The sequence below is a fragment of the Podarcis vaucheri genome, assembly GCF_965113315.1.
Source record: "Podarcis vaucheri genome assembly, chromosome: 3".
Lineage (NCBI taxonomy): Eukaryota > Metazoa > Chordata > Lepidosauria > Squamata > Lacertidae > Podarcis > Podarcis vaucheri.
The window spans coordinates 3,526,458-3,551,722 of NC_138761.1; the positions used below are offsets into that span (position 1 = coordinate 3,526,458).

The 25,265-nt window shown below is 46.9% G+C and overlaps 1 protein-coding gene across 1 annotated transcript in view; it reads left to right on the forward strand.

Moving 5' to 3' along the window:
* The window catches only part of EPHX2 (epoxide hydrolase 2), a 113,115-nt gene that overhangs the window by 73,835 nt on the left and 14,015 nt on the right, over window positions 1–25,265 (forward strand). Inside the window, exons 11-15 of the mRNA XM_082217639.1 lie at window positions 8,038–8,123; window positions 9,827–9,938; window positions 18,223–18,297; window positions 20,602–20,650; window positions 22,003–22,105. Coding sequence (XP_082073765.1) covers window positions 8,038–8,123; window positions 9,827–9,938; window positions 18,223–18,297; window positions 20,602–20,650; window positions 22,003–22,105 — 425 coding nt within the window. The remainder of the gene's footprint in view (window positions 1–8,037; window positions 8,124–9,826; window positions 9,939–18,222; window positions 18,298–20,601; window positions 20,651–22,002; window positions 22,106–25,265) is intronic.

The following is a 25,265-nucleotide window of genomic DNA, read 5'->3' on the forward strand; positions in this document are numbered from 1 at the left end:
GTGTCCGGGCTGAACGATGGGGGTGGAGACGCTCCTTCAGGTATACTGGACTGAGGCCATTTAGGGCTCCAGTTTTTGGAAGCCACGGGATGGGAGCATGCGCTCATCCTGTTTGCAGATTTCCCACAGGCATGTGGCTGGCCATGCTCGGGACAGGATGCTAGACTAGATGGACCACTGCCTTGATCCAACAGGGCTGTTGTTCTGTTCTTGTGATGGGGAAAGCAGAGCTTTGAGTGCGCAGCAGCTTCTGCGCTGGGGAGAGAATCCGCGTTGGCTGCCCCGGCTGGCCCCATATTCTCTGAACTTGGCTTTGTGCAATTTGTTAATTTTCCATCCATCTGAATATTCTTTAGATCCACGACTCTGGAGATGGCGGGGGGCGTGTGGCACAAAAACGGTCCTCTGTGTGTGTGTTGGGTTTGTGTGTGTGTGATGTTTTTTGTCTGCCAGAGTCTGAAATGGAGAAATAGTCACATAATTGATGCAGAGACTAAGCCACTGCACAGAGGATCCCGGACTGATAAGAGAGCTTAGATTTCAGCCTTTTCTGTGACACTACAGAAACCCATGAGAAATCCAATTAACACCGCCTTTCAGCTGCTGCGGCAGCGGCAGCGTATGAAGCCTCATGAAAGGTTTCTGAAACCAAAATGCCAGAAGGAGATTGTCTCTTACATTCCATTTTTTAAAAAATGGTATTTGAGTTTCCACTGTTCTTCACAGGGTCAGCTCCACCATTGCAGACAATCAGTCTGCTAGCTGAGGTTTTGTAGATCTGGGGGGCTGCTGCTCCCCGGCCACCTTTGTTTTAAAAATACCGTATTTTTTGCTCTATAGGATGCATCCGACCATAGGACGCACCTTGTTTTAGAGGGGGAGAACAAGGGAAAAAAATTCTCCCCCTCTCTGCTCAGTGCCCCTTCAGCGAAGCAGCAGGAGAAACGGAGCCCCTTCCATTTCTCCTCCCGCTTGGCTGAAGGGGCGCTGCGCAGTTCTCCCTCTCTGCTGAAGCCAGGAGAGTCTTGCTCTCCCAGCTTCAGCGAAAGCAACGGGAAGCCTCCGGAGCGTGGAGGGAGCGCTCCCTCTGCGCATCGGAGGCTTTGCGTTGCTATCGCTGAAGCCAAGGATCCTGCACTCGCTCCATAGGATGCACACACATTTCCCCTTAATTTTTGGAGGGGAGAAAGTGCGTACCATAGAGCAAAAAATTCTGTAATAATTGCAAATTTGGGTCCCTATGGGCGTAGCCTGTCCAGTATTGGGAGCTATGTCTACAAAGCGCAGTGCCCTCCTGTCTTTTGACACAAGGGGGAGAACTGTGACTCAACGGTGGAGCATCTTCCTTGCATGAAGAACGTCCCTGGTTCAGTCCCCTGTGGTATCTCCAAGTAGCGCTACGGCCTGAATCCCGGTGCCCATCAGTGTGGATCAGTGGTTCCCAGAAAGTCGGTAGTACCATCTCCCGTGGGAGCAGTATTTGGAAAAGTGGGGTTTGTGGTGTTCAAATTTTCAGGACGGGGTGTAAAAATTGGCAGGTTTGAGGGCTTGCAATGGGCTGCATGCAGGCAACATATCAGAACACATATGGAAATGTCCCCTTAGGCATGTGGAACTAGCTCTGCAGAACGAAACCACCCAAAGTGTCTGTGCTTTGCATTTCTCTCTCTCTCTTTTATACATTTTTATTAATTTTTTAACATATAATTTCCAACAGTCATTTAACACACATTCTTATCTTATACAATATTTTAGACTTCCTTCAACTACCTCTGAAGATTTTCTGTTCTTTATCACTTAATCTGCATTTCTTAATTTCTCTGTTACTTTTAATTGTCCTTAACTCATAATTCTCTTCGTAGCCTTCCTTGCAATATTTCACCTAATCCTCCTTACAGAAAATTCTTGCAGTCCTACTAGCGTAATCTTTTTATTACAATTGCTTTTCAAATAGTTCAAATATTTACTCCAGTCCTCTAAGAATCTTTGGTCCCGCAGGTTTCAAATCCTTCCTGTCAGTTTGTCTAATTCTGCATAGTCCATTAATTTCATTTGCCACTCTTCTTTCATCGGTAATGCTTCTTGTTTCCATTTTTGTGCCGATAATATTCTTGCTGCCGTTGTTGCATATAAAAACAATTTACAATCCTGTCTGTTAATAACCTCCCCTACAATGCCAAGTACCATATTTTTCGCTCTATAAGATGCATTTTTCCCCTCCAAAAATAAAGGGGAAATGTGTGTGCGTCCTATGGAGTGAATGCAGGCTTTTGCTGAAGCCTGGAGAGCGAGAGGGGTCGGTGTGCACCAACCCCTCTCGCTCTCCAGGCTTCAGGAAGCTATCCGCAAGCCTTCGGAGCCTGGCGGGAGTTCCCGCCGGGCTCCCAAGGCTTGCGGATAGCAGCAAGCTCCGGGAGCAAAGGCGAGGTTGCGTACAACCTCGCCGCCGCTCCCGGACCCGTTCTGGGGACTGGGGTTGGGGGAAGCTCGGGTTTCCCCCACCCCAGCCCCACAGCTAAAAACGAAGCCAAGACAGTGAGTGGGATCCATCCCGCTTGCTGTCTTGGCTTCTGCCAAAGCCACGTGCAGCCTCTCCCGGCTGGAGAGGTTGTGTGTGGCTAAAGAGGAAGCCAAGGCAGCCAGTGGGATGGATCCCACTCGCTGTCTTGGCTTCGTTTTTAGCTGTGGAGCTGGGGTGGGGGAAACAAATTTTTTTCTTTATTCCCCCCCCCCCAAAAAAAAAAAAACTAGGTGCGCCCTATGGTCCGGTGCACCCTATGGAGCGAAAAATACGGTACTTTAAGGCATTGCTCCTGTGATTATTACTATGGTTGCCCTTGTTCCTGGCCTGTAGTTGCGCAAACCCTCCATCTTCCAGGCCAGACCTTTGTGCTGCTGCTGCTTCCCCCAACAAGCCTTGATTTTTGTTCCTTTTTCTGCTGCTGCAGCAGAAGCCGCTGCCATCTCATTAACCGGCTGCCTGTGCGGCTCGTGCAGGAGCCTGAGCAAAAGAGCCTGCTCAATCAAACGGAATTTGCCACGCCAGGCTGGGACAGCGGCTGCTGATGAGGCAGAAGCAGAGAGCCTTGGCTCGCAGGGAGAGGCTGAGAACCCAAAGCAGGCTGATAGAAGCTGCTGGAATGACAGAACAGGGGACCCTTTGCTCCTTCCGTTGTTCTTTGCTGGGGGATGCGCTGGACGCCTATCCTACAGCTGACGTGCATGTGTGAAGGGTTGTGTATGTGTGTCCTTGTGCAGAGTTGTATCTCAAGCTTCCCAGGGCCCAAAGGGTGCAGGGTGTCAGGCACCAACTGTTTGTCAGCTCCTAGGCGTTTGTCTCTCTTCCGAACTATCAGTTGCTAATCCAGCGCAGGTTGGATTAATGTGGTTCCTTAACTTATAAGGAACACATGCTCACACGCCCACAGAGCCTAGGACTTGCCAATCAGAAGGTTGGCAGTTCGAATCCCCACATTGGGGTGAGCTCCTGTTGCTCTGTCCCAGCTCCTGCCAACCTAGCAGTTTGAAAGCACACCAGTGCAAGTAGATAGATAGGTACCACTGCAGCAGGAAGGTAAACAGTGTTTCCGTGCAATCTGGTTTCCGTCACTCTTCTAAAGCCATCTAGGATGATAGCTGGGACACGGGTGGCACTGTGATCTAAACCACAGTGGCTTGCTGATCAGAAGGTCGGCGGTTTGAATCCCCGCGACTGGGTGAGCTCCCGTTGCTCGGTCCCTGCTCCTGCCAACCTAGTAGTTCAAAAGCACATCAAAATGCAAGTTGATAAATAGGTACCGCTCCGGCAGGAAGGTAAACGGTGTTTCCGTGCGCTGCTCTTGTTTGCGGTTTAGTCCTGCTGGCCACATGACCCAGAAGCTGTCTGTGGACAAACAGTGGCTCCCTCGGCCTGAAGCAAGATGAGCGCCACAACCCCATAGTCGCCTTTGACTGCACTTAACCGTCCACGGGTCCTTTTTTTTTTTTTGCTTCAGTCAAAGGCATGCATTTATAAAGGCAAAGCCGATCGCATGTCTGGTTTATCTCACTGTGTCATTCAAATGTCTGCTTGCTAAAACGTTGCTTGCTGCTTCAATGGGAAGAGAACCAGGACTTGAACGATCAAGGGAGGCGCTGTAATTTGGTGGCAGCCCATATGCTTTTTGTGCAGAAGGTTCAGCCTTAAGCATCTCCTGTTTTTTGAAAAGTAGCAAATAGATGATTGCTGGTGGGGAGGGAGCTTCTCTGTTCAAGAGAGCCAGTGTGGTGTAGTGGTTAAGAGTGGTGTAGTCGTAATCTGGTGAACCGGGTTCGCGTCTCCGCTCCTCCACATGCAGCTGCTGGGTGACCTTGGGCCAGTCCCACTTCTCTGAAGTCTCTCAGCCCCACTCACCTCACAGAGTGTTTGTTGTGCGGGAGGAAGGGAAAGGAGAATGTTAGCCGCTTTGAGACTCCTTCGGGTAGTGATAAAGCGGGATATCAAATCCAAACTCCTCTTCCTCCTCCTCTTCTTCTTCTTCTTCTTCTTCTTCTTCTTCTTGCCTTTGGAGAATGGCTGCCAGTCAGAGTAGACCAGCTTGCCTCGCCCTACCCCTCACCCCATGTCTTGGACTACAACTCCCATCATCCCTGACCATTGTCCTTGCTTGCCAGGGCTGATGGGATTTGCAGTCCCAAGCTTTTGGGAGAACTTCAGGCTAGGGAAGGTGGAAATAGACAATGCTAGGGTAGGTGGCCAAATAGTCTGGCCCAGGATAAAGCAACCACCTTTGATTCTATGCCGGATTAGCTACCTTGGCAACTACCTAAGTACGGAGAAGGAACTGCCAGCATCAGAACAAAGAATCATCATCATCATCATAATTTTTTATTTATACCCCACCCTTCCCGGTTCAGAAAACTGGTCTCAGGGCAGCTAACAACAAATTTAAAACACTTAATTGATGCAACAAAAAACAGCTTAAAATACAGGATAAAACATGAGTAATAAGGAAGAGCCCTGGGCCAACATCTTCAAAAAGTTATTCACTGCAGTCCCAAGGTTTCTTTCCTTGTGAGTTGCTACCAGTTATGACTCCATTAATGTACATGTGAAGTTAAGATTTATTTTTTTGCCCCACTTTGCAACACTTTACACTTGCTTACACAGAACCACACTTGCCATTTTATTGCCCAGTTCAGAGGCAGCCTTTCAGAGTTCCTCGCAATCCCTTTCTGCCGCCCCGAACGATTTTGTAACACCAGCAAACCTGAACACCACCCTGACTCCAGGTCATTTAAGAAAATGTTGAAAAGCACAGTCACCCCACTCCCAAGGGCTTGAAAAACGTAGATTGGCAAGGCAGGTTTTGGCAGGCTCTGTTTGGGATCAGATCTGGGGTGAGGGAGAAAGGGCTGTTTCCATGAAAGACGCACCCCTTTGCGGGCGGTGGGGGCTTCTTTGGGCAGCCGCTGAGGCTGAGCCAACCTACTCCAAAGGAGCTTGCCTCTTGCCAGGGCTAATTTAGGACTCAAAGAGCAAGCAAGGTGAGTCTCCTTTCCACGGGCTTTCGGAATAAGCGAGGAAAAGGGTTAGTGGATGCAAGCTGTGTCTCGAATGAAGCCGTATCTTGAGCAAACAGCTGGCTCTTAAAAGCCAGAATGGCCCTTTCAAGTTAAGAGAGGGCTTGGATGCTTGGAATTTGGAGTTTAGCTTTTTTTTTTTCCTCGCCCCACTCCTTTTCAAGATAATTTGGCAAGGCACCCCCTCTGAGTTGGCCTGGCTCTGGGCCAGCGTAAAAAGACAAACTGGTCTGGAGCCTCAACCCAGGGCAGAGTTTGTTTTACTGGAAGCCATGCTTTGCAGGACTGAGCACTCCTTAAGGGTATCTCCCCTTCCCTCTTCCGTAGTGGGCTGGTCTAAGCAAAAGGGCTCATAACATGCTGGTAGACTCTTGGACTGTGCCATGACAAACTTTGGGGCAGGGGGTGGGGGCTCAAGGACTGAATGCTGTCTTGTACTATAAATAAAAGACATTATCATGGCACATAGCTGTCCAATGCCAACAAAGGTCCGTATAGTTAAAGCTATGGTTTTCCCAGTAGTGATGTATGGAAGTGAGAGCTGGACCATAAAGAAGGAGAATTGATGCTTTTGAACTATGGTGCTCTTGAGAGTCCCATGGACTGCAAGAAGACCCAACCTCTCCATTCTGAAGGAAATCAGCCCTGAGTGCTCACTGGAAGGACAGATCCTGAAGCTGAGGCTCCAAGACTTTGGCCACCTCATGAGAAGAGAAGACTCCCTGGAAAAGACCCTGATGTTGGGAAAGATGGAGGGCACAAGGAGAAGGGGACGGCAGAGGACGAGGTGGTTGGGCAGTGTTCTTGAAGCTACGAACATGAGTTTGACCAAACTGCGGGAGGCAGTGGAAGACAGGAGTGCCTGGCGTGCTCTGGTCCAGGGGGTCATGAAGAGTCGGACACAACATAGTTGTCCAAGAGAAACATTCCAGTCAAGGGATTGGGGGGAGATTTGATCCAGTTTGCATTCAAAGGTGAGCTTAAGTAATTCACACTTAATGAAATAACCTGTGTGAACTGACCTGAGACCGGTATATACAATATACAAATAGGACAGTATATACACATTTAAACAATAACTGAAACATAGCCATCTTGCAAAGTTTGTGCTTTTCCGAATTTTGCGATTCAATTCTCCAGTGCCAGTAATGTGTATAGAAAATATGTATAGTGTGCATTCACATGCATATTAGTGAAAGTAATATAGAAAAATGCAATACAATAGGGAAATACCTTGCAAAAATCTGTACAACAGGCAAAACTGCATAGCAAGATGTGCATATTAGCATGAACTTTCACGAGCACTAAAAAACAAAGCACATTCACAAACTGATGCGGAAATGTGGAGAACTGCTCTTAAGACTGGAAAAATGAGAAACTGAAACTGATAAATCCACCCGCCCTTGTTCTATGCTCTGAGTTTAATTTTCAGTGTTTAAGGGAGCTTTTCCATGCAGATTCAGGCACGCACTTCCCCGCCTGAAGTGGTGCAGTCCAGAAACAGCTTTACCAGGTGACGATGAACTGTTTTTAATCTGTGCCCAAGACTCGCAAGCCTTTCCTTTCGCAAAAGATAATTGTGCTGCCACAGCACAGGCAATTCCAAGATTGTTTTTGTTGTTGTTTAGTCGTGTCCGACTCTTCGTGACCCCCTGGACCAGAGCACACCAGGCACTCCTGTCTTCCACTGCCTTCCACAGCTTGGTCAAACTCATGCTGGTAGCTTTGAGAACACTGTCCAACCATCTCATCCTCTGTTGTCCCCTTCTCCCTGTGCCCTCCATCTTTCCCAACATGCGGGTCTTTTCCAGGGAGTCTTCTCTTCTCATGAGGTGGCCAGAGTCTTGGAGCCTTAGCTTCAGGATCTGTCCTTCCAGTGAGCACTCAGGGCTGATATCCTTCAGAATGGAGAGGTTTGATCTTCTTGCAGTCCATGGGACTCTCAAGAGTCTCCTCCAGCACCAGAATTCAAAAGCATCAATTCTTTGGCGATCAGCCTTCTTTATGGTCCATCTCTCATTTCCATACATCACTACTGAGAAAACCATAGCTTTAACTATATGGACCTATGTTGGTAAGGTGATGTCTCTGCTTTTTAAGATGCTGTCTAGGTTTATCATTGCTTTTTCTCCCAAGAAGTAGGCATCTTTTAATTTCGTGACTGCTGTCACCATCTGCAGTAATCATGGAGCCGTAAAATTCCGAGATTAAGTGCGTCCAAATGACATGTGATTGCGTGCATTGAGCCGAGGTTGGAAGTAGCCCCAAAACATCACATAAAGGGGCAGAGCAGAATGGGCTTATGTATACAGGGAAACCCCAAACAAAACGAGAATATTCCATATATAAAGCACCTCCCGTTAAGTTGCACCTCGCTGCTTGAAGTGCAGCAGAGCAGGAAACATGCCTTGCGCTTTTGGGAAGGGGAGCTTCCGAACCCTCCGTCAGCTCACTGCTTTTTCCGTTCTCCTTCAGGGCATCGCCCAAGCTACCTTCATCGGCCACGACTGGGGCGGTGTCACGGTGTGGCACATGGCTCTCTTTTACCCAGAGCGAGTCAGGTGAGTTGAATTAGCATTTGTGCAGCATTTTTAATTCTAAGGAAAATTAACATATTTAGCGGTTCCTCTCAACCTCCACCATGCACACATCTTAAGACAAAAAAAAAACCAAGTCAGGTAAGGGCCGTAGCTTAGCAGGGAAGCCTCTGCCATGCAAGCAGAAGGTCTTGGGATCGGTCCCCAATGGCACTTCCATGTAGGGCTGGAAGACTCCTGCCTAGAATCCTGGACAGCTGCTGCTGGTCCGTGTGGACAGTACTGAGCTTGATGGACAACTGGGGTGAGGAAACTTCCTGTGTGTGATGGCCTGGGACTCAGACTCGGGACCGGAGGAGTCTCGGTCCACACCGGATCCTCTGCCTCAGGCGGCACCCGAACCAAGTCTTGGGCCTGATCCTGAAGAGTCCCAGTCTGCACAGGTTCCCCTGCAACAAGCACCAGCTGGGCCAAGTCAGGGGCCTGAGCCTGCCCTGGCTCCAGATGCAGGGATTCCCTCGTTGCTTCCAGCTGGGCCATCGCTTATAGCTGCTCCACTACCGGTTGGGTCAGGGGAGGCTGAGGCGGCCTCTGGGTCTAGTAAGCCACTGATGTTTCCCGAGCTGCAGAGACTGAGGTCTGAGAGAAGGAGAGACCTGAGTACTGTCAGGAAGGAGTGCTTGCCTTTGGGTGAGACAGGGAGGTGAGTCGCCGGGGGATCAGGACCTGCCATTACCCCGACAGAGATAAAAGGCTGTCGGACCCTACCCCAGGTTGCAGGGGCAACATTGCTGCTTGCTGGAACCTGCCTGTTACCCTGTGCCTGACCTAGCCTGGTTTCCTGCCTTGGCCCTGTTGGACTGACTCCTCATGGAATCCTTGGATTCGGGACCAGACCTGGACCTCGTTGCTCGGGTTAACCCCCGGGCCCAGCACACCCAGGGTTCCTGACAAAACAGCATTAGTATCTTGAACTTACCTGGGCAGTGGTGTTAGCAAATGATTCCCAGGGTGCTATGTGCAAACCTCTGTTCTTTGCTCAGAATAAACATGTAAAGTAGGGCAACCTGGCCTCTCTGGGCGGCTCCCAACAGAATTAAAAGCACAATAAAACATCAAACATTAAAAACTTCCCGATACAGGGCTGCCTTCAGATGTCTTCTAAAAAAGTCAGGTAGTTGTTTATTTCCTTGACATCTGGTGGGAGGGCGTTCCACAGGGTGGGTGCCACCACTGAGAAGGCCCTTTGCCTGGTTCCCTGTAACCTCACTTCTCGTAGGGAGGGAACCGCCAGAAGGCCCTTGGAGCTGGACCTCAGTGTCCGGGCTGAATGATGGAGGTGGAGACGCTCCTTCAGGTCTACTGGGCCTAGGCCATTTAGGGGTTTCAAGGTCAGCACCAACACTTTGAATTGTGCTCGGAAACGTACTGGGAGCCACTGTTGGTCTTTCAAGACTGGTGTTATATGGTCTCGGCGGCCGCTCCCAGTCACCAGTCTGGCAGCCGCATTCTGGGTTAGTTGTAGTTTGTCTTGTTATGCTTGTGACCAATCCTTGATGCTTTGTGTTCAAAATCAAGAGCAGGATTTCTTGGCCAGAGCAGTGATCTGTCTCACTCGGGAGGGGTCGTAACTAAATTTATTTAAAATGTTTAAGATGCTGGAAGACTGTTGCTTTTTGCAGCCACAGACTAACACTGCCCTCTGGCTTCTTGCTGCGATGTTTCAGGGCAGTGGCTGGACTGAATACTCCCTACAAGCCTTCAGATCCCGCAGTGGATGTAATGAAAAGGATTGAAGCCATACCTGTCTTTGATTATCAACTCTACTTCCAGGAGCCAGTGAGTATCATAGGGTCAAGATTGTAGAGTTGAAAAGGGTCATCTAGTCCAACCCCCTGCAAGGAAGTGTAAGAGTATGGAAGTTGGTGACGTGTACTCTGTTGGTGTCCAGCTGAGACTGTGCAAGAATCTAGACTTGGGGTAGGTACTCTGTTTTTAATCCAAATCGTCTGCTGTTCATCTTTGGAACTGGACCCTGAACTCGACCATACAGAGGATCCTGGTCTGTAGCGGACCACACGAGGGCAGAAGGCCAGTCCAGTCTAGAAGCTTTGCTGCACAGACAAATCACAGGAGCTGAGGTTGCACTCCTATCCATTCCTACCCGAAGAGGGCTCTGAGACATGAGCAGGCAGAGGCTCCATTCACACATCGTGCTACACACTAAACCATGGTTTCGTGTTCACTTTCTTCTGTTCGCTAAACCATGGTTTGGTATTCATTTTCTGCTGCTCACTAAGCCATGGTTTGGTGTTCATTTTCTGCTGTTCACTAAACCATAGTTTGCTGTTCATTTTCTGTTGTTCACTAAACCATAGTTTGCTGTTCATTTTCTGCTGTTCACTAAACCATGGTTTAGTGTGACACTGCAATTGTGTTGGCTCTCGAGAAGGAGGAGTTTGCAGCCGCTCTGCTCCACTCCAGGCCTGTAAGGTCAGCTCAGGGCAGCCACTAGCTCAGGTTTGGCTTAGTGTGCCATCCAAACCCGTGATCGCAGTTAAGGTTTTCGGATGGCTCAGTTGGTTGGAACGTGGTGCTGATAATGCCAAGGTCCCAGGTTTGATTCCCTTATGGGCCAACTGCATATTCCGGCTCTACAATTCTGTGGTTCTATTACATCCTAAGCCCAACCTGTGATGACCTAAAATGTCTACAGAAAACCAAAGTGGGTAAACTCCACTCTGACACCCCTTTTAGGCAGCAAGACTCCCAGCTCAGAGCTCAGAGCTGAGAGCCAGAGTGTCGGTTGATTCCTCTTTTCCACCCTGGAAGATATGGAGCACAGACAGTTTGGGCTTCAGCTGCTGCCAGTTTCCTGCATTTAGTGTGCTCAGAGCGATGCAATGGTTCAAAGGAAGCAAAACTCTTGTGCAAGCCCAAAATGTAGCTCTTGGTTCCGTGTTGGCCATTTGTTTTGTCGCCTTTGATCTTGGGAGTTTTATCGTGCTTTTCTTGTGCCCTGCCACGAGTTGATTGCTTATGAATAGTCTTAGGGATGAGTTTTTTTGTCTGCAGATTGTTTCAGGCCTGCAAGAATACGTTACGATATGATAATCTTTATTGTCATTGTCCCATACAGAACAATGAAATTGAAAAAAATCTACATCAGACATTCAAAAACCAACAAGCCTGCTATCCCAACCTGGTTAGCCCCCTAAAAACTCTGATACCCCATAATTAAATACAATATACTCCCATAGAGACAACTTTATACCGAGTTTAAAACCAAAATCGCATTTGGGTAGAAACTGTTTCTCAGGTGGCTAGTCCTAGTCTTTATAACCCTGGACCTTCTTCCAGAAGGCAGAAGCTAAAAGAGATCATTTCCGGGGTGCGCACTATCCTGCGCTATCTCTGCCGCTTTCTTATGGCACCTGGAAGCATAGATTTGATCCAAGGTGGGAAGAGTTCACCCAATTATTCTCTCCACAGTCTTTACAACCCTGGACAGCATTGTTTTTCCCCTGACCGTGCAGCTCCCAAACCACACACACAGACCATAAGTTGATACACTCTCAACAGTACAATGGTAAAATGCCATCAACAGGTCCTTTGAGAGATTGTTTTTCCGGAGGATTCTCAGAAAATATAACCTCCCGAATGCCCTCCGTTCAGTCTTTTCCGCGTGATATGATTTTTCATCCCCAGAGGCATGCTGGGACACGGAAGCAAAGGGAGGGACCTCAGATAGCAGCTCCTGTCTAATATTCAAGGGGAGGGAGTTCCAGAGTTTTAATGCCACTAGCACTAAGAGCCCAAATCCTGCATTGAATTTGAATTAATTTTATAATGAAATGATTTTAGAATCTTGTACTATTTTATTGTTGTTAGCCGCCCTGAGCCCGGCTTTGGCTGGGGAGGGCAGGATATAAATAAAATTTATTATTATTATTATTATTATTACTTGGAATGGACCTCCTGATGATAGGATGGTTTCTGCAGCAGGCCCCCCACTGGGTATCTAAGGGAGTGAGATGATCTCTCAGAAACCAAGATAGTCTTCCTAGCACGACCCAGAACTCCAAATACATTTTTAAGGCTGAGAAGAGGAATAAAGGGGAAATTCACAGTTCTTGTATTAGCAAGGCTGGAAGTGAATTTGAGAGAGAGAAGGCGCTCTGTAGAGCAGCCTTTGCAAAGCTGGTGCCCCTCCCCCCAAAATGATTTGGACTACAGTTCCCATCAGCCCCTGCCAGCATGTGCTCTCCCTACTGAACTGCTTCCCTCCCACCCTCAATCGGCCCTCTGACCACTAGGCATCCTGTTTTGCAACCTTCGGCATTTCTTCTTTATGTGAGGTTTTGGTTTTGTGTTGGTTCTGGAGCGAGAGATTTGTTTTGGCCGCGATAAACTATTCCCTTGCCAGAAAAGATCTATTTCTCACATCTGTGGCGAGCTGCAGTTTTGCCTTTGCCAGCATGAAGCAGCCAGCCCTGATTCCGGCTGGAAGGGCTGAGCCCGTCCTGGCAGCTTCTGGGGAAAAGCTTCACTCAGTGGGATGAAGAGGTCCTAAGCTTTTCTTCACATTGGACTGAGTTCAGCCTCTGCCTTCTCTCCTCTCCTCTGTGTGTGTGTTTGGAGGCAGGGTGAGGGAGGCAGCCCAGCTGGAAGTGCATTTCCTTGTCGTCGCCCTGCTTCGCTCGCAGTTTTGATTAAAGGGATGAATTATTGAAGTCGCCCAATTGCCGCTCAAGGTTATTGCTTTCCAGGGTTGTTTTAGCTGGCGTTTATTATGCAAATGCTCTTCTTCTACCCCAAATTGTCCTCTTCCCTAACTCTTTGCACTGATTTTGTATGTGTGTGTGTGTGTGTGTGTGTTCACGCATGCGCGCTCAGTTTTGCACCCTTAGGAAAGTTTGCATCCGTGGGAAGCAGGTGTTTCATTCATATATATATATATATATATATATATGCAGGTTTTGGTGTCTTCGGGTGTCTTCCCGTGTAAGAGTCGGGGTGTCTGGGCGACGTTTCGACGAGGTCTCACTCGTCATCTTCAGGCTGGTGCTTTCGGCTTCTTGTTACTGGAACAGAGCAGAATCTGGTGTTTGAGTTCCTATAAATACTGTTGAGGGGTGTGGTGTATAGCCTCCAACGTTCTGGGCAGAGAGGAAGTTCCTAGATTAGTGTGCCTTTTCTTCTTTTGTTCCTTAATTACTTGAGGGATATCTTGAGTGATTTCATGAGTGATATTCTGAATACCACTGGGTGGGTCATTAAGTGTAGATTAGTTGCTAAAGCTTTCGTGTCTTGACCTCTTGAGCTTGTGAAGAGTTTTTCTGAGAAGATGGCTGTGCTGCATTTAGTTGTGCTCTGGCTTGGCTTCGTGTATAGGGGCGAGCTGTGATTTTGTGCCTTGTGCCAGCCAGATCTGTGTAGGGATTGCAGGGGGGTGCAGCATCCGGAGGTGCCACTATAGTTTGGCTACTGGATGGAGTCTGTAATATGTCTGTGGAGAGGGTCTGGGTTTGGGTCTGGTGTGGTTGATTGGTGACGGCGTTCTGTGTGCCTCTGGTTCTGGTGTCGGTTGTACATTGGACAAACAAACAGACGAATAAATGCACGTATCGCAGAACACAAGAATGCCGTCAAAAAAGAAGAAAAAACTTCCTCTCTTTTCCAACACATGAAAGAAACAGGACACGAAATTAATTTTGCAGATTCCAAATTGCTCTTTAACATGGAACATCACCACAAGAGAATAATCATGGAAGCCATCGAGATAGAGAAACACCCTCACAACATGAACAAGCGTGACGACACGTCCCGCCTGCCAGACATCTGGAAATTAGCCCTCCCCACAAAAACCGACACCAGAACCAGAGGCACACAGAACGCCGTCACCAATCAACCACACCAGACCCAAACCCAGACCCTCTCCACAGACATATTACAGACTCCATCCAGTAGCCAAACTATAGTGGCACCTCCGGATGCTGCACCCCCCTGCAATCCCTACACAGATCTGGCTGGCACAAGGCACAAAATCACAGCTCGCCCCTATACACGAAGCCAAGCCAGAGCACAACTAAATGCAGCACAGCCATCTTCTCAGAAAAACTCTTCACAAGCTCAAGAGGTCAAGACACGAAAGCTTTAGCAACTAATCTACACTTAATGACCCACCCAGTGGTATTCAGAATATCACTCATGAAATCACTCAAGATATCCCTCAAGTAATTAAGGAACAAAAGAAGAAAAGGCACACTAATCTAGGAACTTCCTCTCTGCCCAGAACGTTGGAGGCTATACACCACACCCCTCAACAGTATTTATAGGAACTCAAACACCAGATTCTGCTCTGTTCCAGTAACAAGAAGCCGAAAGCACCAGCCTGAAGATGACGAGTGAGACCTCGTCGAAACGTCGCACAGACACCCCGACTCTTACACGGGAAGACACCCGAAGACACCAAAACCTGCATATATATATATATATACACACACACATACACATACATATATATATATATATATATTATTCATTTTTCTTTTTCATTCATTACATACATCTCAAATTCTTAATATTCACTATGTATTCCTTTCTCCCTCCCCTCCTAGGCTTCCCCCAACTTCCACTTCTGGTTTGTTTCTCCTTTCACCCACTTTGCTACCTCCTAACAGAAAAAGTAAGGTCCATATAGTTAAAGCTAGCAAAATTAGTCATAAACAATAAATATAACACAGGAAAGGACTGGATGGACCCCCTTCGCCGTAATAAAAGCAGGGCTCCTTTTCCACAGTTTTGCTCCCCAGCATGCCTGCAGTGGGGCAAGTAATCTTGACTCATCTGGCCAGCATTGAGGGGAGAAAAATCTCCTGGGCTGGCAAGTGTGTATCTCAAGAAGCAGAGCTGGTAGATCTGCCCACAGCCTTGAAGAATTCTTTCCTGCTCCCTGGTGCCCATCCAAGCTCTGTATGGCCAGCAATCCCACCTCATCAGCAGTTTGGCTTGTGGGGTTGGGAAGAATTAGTGCTGAGGCTGGGCTCTGAATCACAGCTGGGCTAGTCTACAGCAGTAATCCAATTTAGCTTTGCAAGGAAAGAACCCATCATTCACCGAGAACAGAGAGTGGATGACAATCCAACCGCATTCAGGCAATTGGAAATTGGAGCCGACTGGCGCTGTCAACCCAGAGTGATGAGGGGCTATAAAATCTGCTGCTGGCACCATCTGACTTTTATTGATTTCCTGGTTATCTCAAATGTCAGGAGGGTGCTTTGTGTGTGTGTGTCCCCCCCCCCCATTTTTTTTCTTCCAGTGTTATCATTAACCAGTTCTTTAAAAGCAAAGTGCATTAAACCGACTTTAATCCTTTCTTTAACATGTTTAGTAGATAAAGGGAACACTCTGAATGTAAAATACCTGGATCTGCAGCAAGCTGTCTTGCACAGAATGCTGCTGTTGGTTCAGTCTGAGGTTTCTGGGCCAGGAGCGCAGTCTGTTTCGAACAGCACACTCAAAGAAGCACAGGGGCAGAATTTGCAGGCCTTTGCAGGGCTGCTGGATCTCTGGAGACTAGGGGTCTGAGAGCCCAGGGGTGGCAACTGAGCCTAAGACTATAAAAAGAGCCTGCTGCATCACGCCAGTGGTCCATTTATTCCTGCATCCTGTTCTCACAGTGTCCACCCAGATGACTCCATGGGAAACTTGCAAGAAGCAGGATTTGAGCACGAAGACCTTCTCCCCTCCAGCGGTTTCTAGCAACTGGGATTCAGAGGCATCTCTCCTTCGGGCAGTAGAGGGAGAGCAGATGCCGCCATGGATGGAAGAATGGATGCTTTTGACTTCTGGTGCTGAAGGAGACTCTTGAGAGTCCCATGGACTGCAAGAAGATCAAACCTCTCCATTCTGAAGGAAATCAGCTCTGAGTGCTCACTGGAAGGAAAGATCCTGAAGCTGAGGCTCCAAGACTTTGGCCACCTCATGAGAAGAGAAGACTCCCTGGAAAAGACCTTGATGTTGGGAAAGATGGAGGGCACAAGGAGAAGGGGATGACAGAGGACGAGATGGTTGGATAGTGTTCTGGAAGCTACCAGCATGAGTTTGACCAAACTGCGGGAGGCAGTGGAAGACAGGAGTGCCTGTCGTGTTCTGGTCCAGGGGGCCACAAAGAGTCGGACACGACTCAACGACTAAACAACAACAACAATGATTCTTGCATTGCAGCGCCAAACAGTTCCCAGTCGTCGAGGACATGCTTTCATTCCAGCTCAGCTGACCGGCTCTGTGCCAACGCCGTTCCCGTTCTTATACTGCGTATTATAATAATCCTGACCAGACCAAAAAATAAAAGAAATTACCTACTGTAATTATGATACTAAACATATCGGTAAAGTTGTTCTGCTTGATGTTTAAAATATTTATTTCTTAATTTTGGGCTCAAAAAAACAGGGGTCGTATTATACATGGGAGCGTCTTATACACCAAGAAATACGGCAGATACTGTTGTGGGTTGGGGGGGCTGAATCCCTGAGTCCCTTCTAGGAGGCCTGTGCCCACTGAGGGTTAGAACATAAGAGAGGAAGAGGTTGCTGCAGTAGTCAGACACGTTTCTTTGCAAAATGATGGCCTTCTCTGGCCACTGGAGTGACCTCAGCAGCATCCCAAAAGAATGAGCCAGGTTGCGAGAGCTTCAACTAAGTGACGGGGCCCTCTTAGCTAACGGGGGGGGGCTTTCTTCCACCCCCACCCCTAGCTGCTAGGTAGGAGACCGTGAGCCGGAGTTTTTGGATGTGAGCTGAGCTGGAAGCTGGAGACACAGAGAGCTGCTTGCTCTGTGTTGGACCCAAAGCTGGGACTAATGGAGATATGTTGGGGTGATAATTCTGGGAGCCGCTCCGTCTTAGCCCAGAGTTGTCTTATTTGTGCAAATGGATCAAATATATGCTTCCAGGTGCCATAAGAAAGCTGCAGAGATAGTGCAGGACAGAGTGCACCCCGGAAATGACCTCTTTCAGCTTCTGGAAGAAGGTCCAGGGTTATAAAGACTAGGACTAGCCGCCTGAGAAACAGTTTCTATTCAAATGCGATTTTGGTTTTAAACGCAGTGTTAGGTAGTTTCTGGGATGCGGGTGGTGCTGTGGGTTAAACCACAGAGCCTAGGACTTGCCAATGAGAAGTTCGGCGGTTCAAATCCCCGCCACGGGGTGAGCTCCTGTTGCTCCTGTTGCTTGGTTCCTGCTCCTGCCAACCTAGAAGTTCGAACTCCCTATTGATATCAGCCAGCCACTTTCACTGCACTCATTTCAGTGCCTCCTTAAAACATCCTTGCTCAGACAAGCCTGCCCAGATGTCCAGAAAGTTGATGTGAGTTTTAAACCACAAAGCCTAGGACTTGCCGATCAGAAGGTGGGCGGTTTGAATCCCCGCGACAGGGTGAGCTCCCGTTGCTCGGTCCCTGCTCCTGCCAACCTAGCAGTTCAAAAGCACATCAAAGTGCAAGTAGATAAATAGGTACCGCTCTGGCAGGAAGGTAAACAGTGTTTCCGTGTGCTGCTCTGGTTCGCCCAAAGTGGCTTAGTCCTGCTGGCCACATGACCCAGAAGCTGTACGCCGGCTCCCTCGGCCCGTAAAGCAAGATGAGCACCGCAACCCCAGAGTTGGCCACAACTGGACCTAACGGTCAGGGGTCCCTTTACCTTTAAGGTAGTTTCTATGGGAGTATATTGTATTTAATTATGGGGTATCAGAGTTTTGAGGGGGCTAACCAGGCCGGGATAGCTGGGATAGCAGGCTTGTTGGTTTTTGAAGGTCTGGTGTAGATTTTTTCCAATTTTGTTGTCCTGTTTGCGACAGTGACAATTAAGATTATTGTATTGTATCGTATTGTAAAACCACATATCCTCAAGGCACTGCAGTCTCCGCTGACTTCAAGCAAACCAGACCTGGCTAAACTCCCAGAACCCCTGAACTCTCCCCGATATAGGAGTGGCATGTGACAATACTCTAATAAATAAGATCTTGGAAAATCCAGTGCCTGGTTGTAGCCAAGAGAGATATTCTTCCTCCTACGGTGCCTCCTTGCATCCACACTTCAGTGTTTTGCCTTTTTCCTCTGCAGGGAGTTGCGGAGGCTGAACTGGAGAAGGACATCAGCAGGACCCTGAAGTTCATGATCCGGTCGACACGGAAGGAGGTTGGTGTCTCCTGAGTGTGGGGTGTTGGGGCAGGAGAGAGTGTCCTGGGATGTCGGAGGCCCTGCTATTCACGTCTGGGCTCAGGTTGCCCTCCTGCTGAATTTGATGCTGTTTGTACTTTGTGTGCGCACAGGAGAGCAAGGGAGGCCAAATGTGTTGCAGAAGCCCTTGTGGGCATGGAGGGTTTAGTTTATTTTTATAATTTTTATTAGATTTTCTGTTTTACAATTTTAAATACTCATTTAAACATCCTTGCAATATCAGTGACTTCCCTTCTCTTTCTGTGGTTCATTTTGCATGCCATAAATCCCTGCACATTTAACATAGAATCATAGAATCATAGAATCGTAGAGTTGGAAGAGACCACATTATTACATCCATCTAAACTTATTTACACGGTTGAATTTATCTTAATGCCGCCAGTGTTTTCAGCTGTACACAATTATTTCCAATATATTCCATAAACAATTTCCAGTCTTCTTTAAACATGCATTCTTCTTGTTCTCTTATTCTATATGTTAAGTCTGCGAGCTGTGCATATTCCATCAGCTTAAGTTGCCATTCTTCTTTAGTCGGAACCTCGCTCATTTTCCATTTTTTGGCCAACAAAACACAGGCCACAGTAGTGGCATACATAAATAACCTTTTTTGACACCTGGGAATTTCTGTGTGAATTATCCCCAACAGAAAGGACTCTGGGGTTGTTGGGTTTTTTTTGGAAAAGTACTTTAAAACATTTTTTTTTTGATTCATTATGAATCATTTCCCAATACTCTTTTGCCCTTTTAAGTCCACCGCATATGAAAAAACATTCCCTCGACCTCCTTGCATCTCCAGTTTAATGGGCGAGTTTAGTTGAATGGTGGGCAGTGCCTTAAGACCTCCAGAGGGGATACAGTATGGAGGGGGCTCCGTCAGACTTTGCCCCTCCACATGACTGCAGAAGCTAAATTGCATCGTGCAGATTTGGCCGAACCTGTATTATTCCCCCCCCCCATTTCTTTAGCAAATTTATTAATACAAAAATAGAAAAAGAAAAAGTACGTTCTACCCAAACAGAACCACACAAAAATACACTATTATTTACACAAACATAAATCCTTCCCCCCCCCCATTCCCCTCACACCACCTTGACTTCCCTCCACCACTCTGCAACTTCCTTATTTTTTAGTTCTGTATGATCCTTGCACTCTTTAGATTTTGAATTTTTATCTCTTTATAACATTCCTGGATAATGTTGTGCTTTCCGCTTTACTCCTTTAATCTAAACATACAGTGGTGCCCCGCAAGACGAAAAACTCGCTAGACGAAAGGGTTTTGCGGTTTTGCGTTGCTTCGCTAGACGAATTTCCCTATGGGCTTGCCTCGCAAGACGAAAACGGCTTGCGCTTTTTTCTTAAAGCCGCTTGAAGAGGCGCAGTTGCGACGGACCGTGCTTCGCAAGACGAAAAACATCGCAAGACGAAAAGACTCGCGGAACGAATTATTTTCGTCTTGCGAGGCACCACTTTATCATTGTATCATTTTTATTTGTGCTGAAATATCCAGCCTTCCGTGGCTTAAAAGCTGGGTTACGTTTGCTCAGATTCATTTATTTTTTGACTCTCTCTTGAGATTGCTGAGCTAAGTGGTCCATCAGTTCTGACTCTAGCACAGGGATAGGCAACCTAAGGCCCGGGGGCCGGATGCAGCCCAATCGCCTTCTAAATCCGACCCAGACAGTCCGGGAATCAGTGTGTTTTTACATGAGCAGAATGTGTCCTTTTATTTAAAATGCATCTCTGGGTTATTTGTGGGGCCTGCCTGGTGTTTTTAATATGAGTAGAATGTGTGCGTTTATTAAAAATGCATCTCTGGGTTATTTGTGGGGCCTGTCTGGTGTTTTTACATGAGTAGAATGTGTGCTTTTATTTAAAATGCATCTCTGGGTTATTTGTGGGGCCTGCCTGGTGTTTTTAACATGTGTAGAATGTGTGCGTTTATTAAAAATGCATCTCTGGGTTATTTGTGGGGCCTGTCTGGTGTTTTTACATGAGTAGAATGTGTGCTTTTATTTAAAATGCATTTCTAGATTAGTTGTGGAGCATAGGAATTCGTTCAAATTTTTTTTCAAAATAAAGTCCGGCCCCCCACAAGGTCGGAGGGACGGTGGACCAGCCCACAGCTGAAAAAAGTTGCTGACCCCTGTTCCAGCAGATCCCTTTCCCTCTCCCAGCTCCTCTCCACCTCCCCTCTTTGCCTCCCCACCACCACTAGCCTACTGGCTTACTTCTGATCATTCATTCAAAACACTTTCCTTGCAGGACAAGATAAACGGCCCTTCGCTTGATGTCAGGAAATGCCGGGAGCGAGGTGAGAGAACACAGCAGCCGGGCAAGTGCTCCGGCAGTTCCCACGTGATATGGGGTGCATGCATTTGGGCGTGGGGTGGAAAAGGGGAGACGGAAAACCTTCTGCTCCCTCCCTCATCATGTGCTGGTCCCCAGGGTTAACCGTGAGGCGAGGTCCAAGTCCAGTCTGAGGTCGAGGGTGCAGTATGGAGGCTGTCCGTCAAAGCTGAAGCTGGTTCCAAGGCAGGGAGTCGGGTGAGGTCAGAAGCTCCGGCAGGACAGGGCACAGGCAGGAACTGGCTACCAACAATGTTGCTCCCACAACTTGGCACTGGGGCTGGCTGGCTTTTATCTGCCCCAAGGCACAGGGCGGCCCCGATCCACAGGTGACTCGCCTCTCCTGGCCTGGAGGTGAGCACTCCTCCTTCAGCTTGCGAGTTCCCAGCTTAAGTATGAGTGTTCAGTGAATTTAAACTCCTGGTGGGAGAGTCTTGCAGTGAGGGAGCCCTTGGAGCTGGACCTCAGTGTCCAGGCTGGATGATGGGGGTGGAGACGCTCCTTCAGGTCTGCTGGGCAGAGGCCGTTTAGAGCTTTAAAAGAATATGAGATGAATTCATAGAGGAGAGGGCCGTCAATGGCTGCCAGCCATGATGGCTATGCGGCACCTCCACAGTTGGAGGCAACAGTGCTTCCAAATACCAGTTGCCAGAAAGCACAGGAGGGGAGAGGGCTCTTGGGTTTGAATCCTGCTTGCTGGTTTCCCAGAAGAAGCATCTGGGTGGCCATGGTGAGAGCAGGATACTGGGCACTCTAGGCCATTGGCCTGGTGCAACAGGCTCCTCTTGTCGGACTTGCGTTCACTATGACCGAGCTACTCCTCCTCCAGTCGAGTCCTTCGGAATCACCTCCAATGATAATTAACGACCTGAGCCTTTGATAAGCCTCCAGGCATGTTCCCCATTCAGCAGAGTTTCAAAGCAGCAGAAGTGACGAGATTTATGAGCTACATTGCAAAAACTTTTATTTCTCGCTATGCAGACAGAAAAGAAATAAACATGCTCTCTCTGTGAAAGCAGAGAGCAACTGAAAAACAAAGGAACAGGAAATCAGTAACATCACATCCGTCTCCTGTCTTCCATGAGACTTCCAACACTCTGGAATCCCTGGAATGTAAACAGAGTCTTGTGACTCCAAGAGCACTCCACAGTGGCAACACACAGAAACCAACACCTCTTCCGCTCTTATAAATCCCACCCACAAAATAGCGACTGTCTGGAAATGCCATTTTTTGCTCAGGCCGGGCCCGCCATTTGCAATTAATTATGGCCACAAAAGCATTACTTTCATTCCAGTCTTCCTTCATTTGCACTGCAGGAGGACTGCTGAAAGGACTTTCCGAAGACGCACCCTCAAGTTCTCTCCTGCCAGAGCCTGTGCTGCAGTACTATCTCCAACAGTTTCAAAAATCTGGATTTAGGTGAGTGGCAGGGAGGGGATGAAGCAGGAGTAACTTTGGCTCTCATTTGTGTAGGAATAGATTTAGACAGTACGAGAGAATTTATTGTTTAGTTATTATCCTTCCTTATGAGATCAGCAGAGTACCATCCTTTGCATCTTGGGAACTAAGACAAGGTTGACTTAACCATCTAGCAACAATAATCCAAGATGCTTTAAGACAGACTGTGTTTTCCTGGTATTACCTGTTTTCTCCCCCTTAAAAATAGCAATCGCACTCCCATTGTTTTGTGAAGAAATAAAAGAAGTATTTACTTACATAATCCAAGTCTTGAAGTAGTACAAAATATACAGTGGTACCTTGGTTGTCGAACGGCTTGGCTCCTGAACAAATCAGCTCCCAAACGCTGAAAACCCGGAAGTGAGTGTTCCAGTTTGCAAACGTCTTTCGGAAGCCGAACATCCGATGTGCCTTCTGCATCTTCCGATCGAGTGCAGGAAGCTCCTGCAGCAAATTAGAAGTTGCCCCTTGGTTTTCGAACAGTTCCGGGAGTCGAACGGACTCTCGGAATGGATTAAGTTTGGTAACTTTTTTGAATCATTGTAGACGCAAGGACTTACACTGCTGCCTTTAAGGGGAAAGTGAAACTGTTTCTGCATTACTTTTATAGCAGGTGGAACATTATAGACTGTGGAAAATTTTTGTTTTTGGGAAAGTTTCCTTTGTTTCTTTTTGAAGATCTGCTCTGACTGCCCCTGGTGGATTTCTGGAGTTATAACTGCTTGGGATTGGTTTTTTTTTTTTTCTCCTACTTTTTTCTCTAACTTTTTATCTACTTCTGGTGTCTGTGGTTCCCATGGGATTATAAAGGACCTGACCTTGGCACGTAGACAGGGTGGAATGAGTGGCACTGGAAAAACAAGGGCGGCCAAAGCGAAAGCTAAGCAATCTACGCAATTAACATTGACATCCCAGCTGCGTAGATCATCAGTTCCCACGGTCTTGGGAGCACAGGAAGCAGAGATTGAGGTGACTTCATTAGAAGGCATGGCAACTGGAGGAGAGGACTCAGTATTAGATAAAATCCTACAGAAATTGGAAATATTGGACAAGAAAGCAGATGTACAAGCTGCTAAGACTGACCAGAACACAGCCAGCCTTAATAAATTAACTGAACAAGTCACCTTACATTCACAATCAATTGGGAAATTGTTTGAAGCAACAGCTGAGAATCGTAAATTGGTTGAAGCGGCCAGCCAGAAAGTGGAAGCAGTGAAGGAGGAAGTTAGACCACTACAAAAACAGGTCGGGGAACATCAGGCCTACCTGTCTATGATCCAATTGCATTCCAGGGAAAATAATTTGAGGCTGAGAGCAATTCCAGAATCTGAACAGGGAAATTTGACAGACTACTTGACAAAAGAATTTGCCAAGTTTTGGAACTTGGAAGAAAACAAAGACTTTAAAATTTTGACCGCCTTCAGATTGGGAAGAATACTGAAGAAGGACAGACCCAGAGACTGTTTGATTACTTTGAGATCTAAGGAGGAAAGAGATAAGATATTAGGCCTACACTACGAAAAATACCTTCAAATACAGGGCACGAGAGCTGAAATCTACAAAGACATCCCAAAAGAACTTTTGGAACTTAGAGCTTTCTACACGGATCTGACAAAGCTTCTCAAGGGCAACAAAATTCCCTTTAGGTGGGAATTTCCTCAAGGATTATCATTTACCTTCAAAGGGAAGAAGGTGAAAATTAAAACACCAGCGGAAAAAGACAAGTTTTTGAAAGACCACGAAGAAGATCTTAAGAAAGGAACTGCAGGGCCTGACCCCTGGCTATTATCACAACTTAAATCCACACCTTTGGGATCAATTGACAAAGAGAAAGAAACACCATCGCCTACTGAATAACATATTGGTCCGGGATGTCTCTGCAACTTCTTAGTTGGAATATTAATGGCGCAAATTCCCCGGAGAAAAGAAAAAGAATATTTCATATATTAAAGAAAGAGCAATTGGACATTATTTGCTTGCAAGAAACACATGTGATTAGGCTCCACAGGAAAGTGTTAATAAATAAAAGGTTAGGCCAAGAATTTATCTCATCTGATCGAGTAAAAAAGAGAGGAGTGGTGATTTACGCAAAGGAGAGCCTCTTACCAAAGTTTCTTTTTAAAGATGAGCAAGGAAGAATTATGGCAATTGAAATACAAACTCAGGGTGAAAAATTTTTGATTTTGGGAATTTACGCTCCGAATGAAGGAAAATCGGAATTTTATAAGAGGTTGCATGAGACACTGCTGGACTATATGGACTATAACAACATCATAATGATGGGAGATATGAATGGGGTGGTGTCTACAAATATGGATAAGTCACAAAGTCATAACATCACAAAAGATGGCAGACTACCTAAAACCTTCTTTGAAATGACTGACAATATGGACTTGATCGACACATGGAGGATGAAAAACCCCCTAGGAAGAGAAGGAACATTCTTTTCTGAGGCCCAACTGACATGGACAAGAATCGACCAAATTTGGACATCTAGAGGCCTGGCACCTAAGATTAGGAAGGTGGAAATCTGCCCAAAGACTTGCTCCGACCATAACGCTGTAAAGATGGATATGAGACTAACTACAACTGGTACCTTCAGGTGGAGAATGAATGACAACCTGTTTAGAGATCAGGAGATTATTAAAAAGGCCCAAAAAGCGTTGAAGGACTATTTTGAAATAAATTTGAACACTACGGTGGAAAAAAGAGTAATCTGGGACGCTAGTAAAGCTGTTATGAGAGGGTTCCTGATACAACAGAACTCCGTCAAGAAAAGAACACAGAATGAGAAAAAGGACAAGATTTTGGAGAAAATTAAAGATTGTGAGAAGAAGTTAAGATTGAAACCGAAATCACAAGAGATTCTGAGAGAAATTAAACTTCATCAAACACAATATTCTAAATTGATGAATCAGGAAGTGGAATGAAAAATTAAGTTAATGAAACAAAGATCATTCGAATCGGCTAATAAATGTGGAAAGTTGCTAGCATGGCAACTGAAGAAGAGACAAAAATTAAATACGGTGACTAACCTAGAGATTGAAGGAAAAAACATTCAGAATCCCTTGGAGATTAGAAAGTGCTTCCAGAAATATTTTAAACAACTCTACACTCAAGG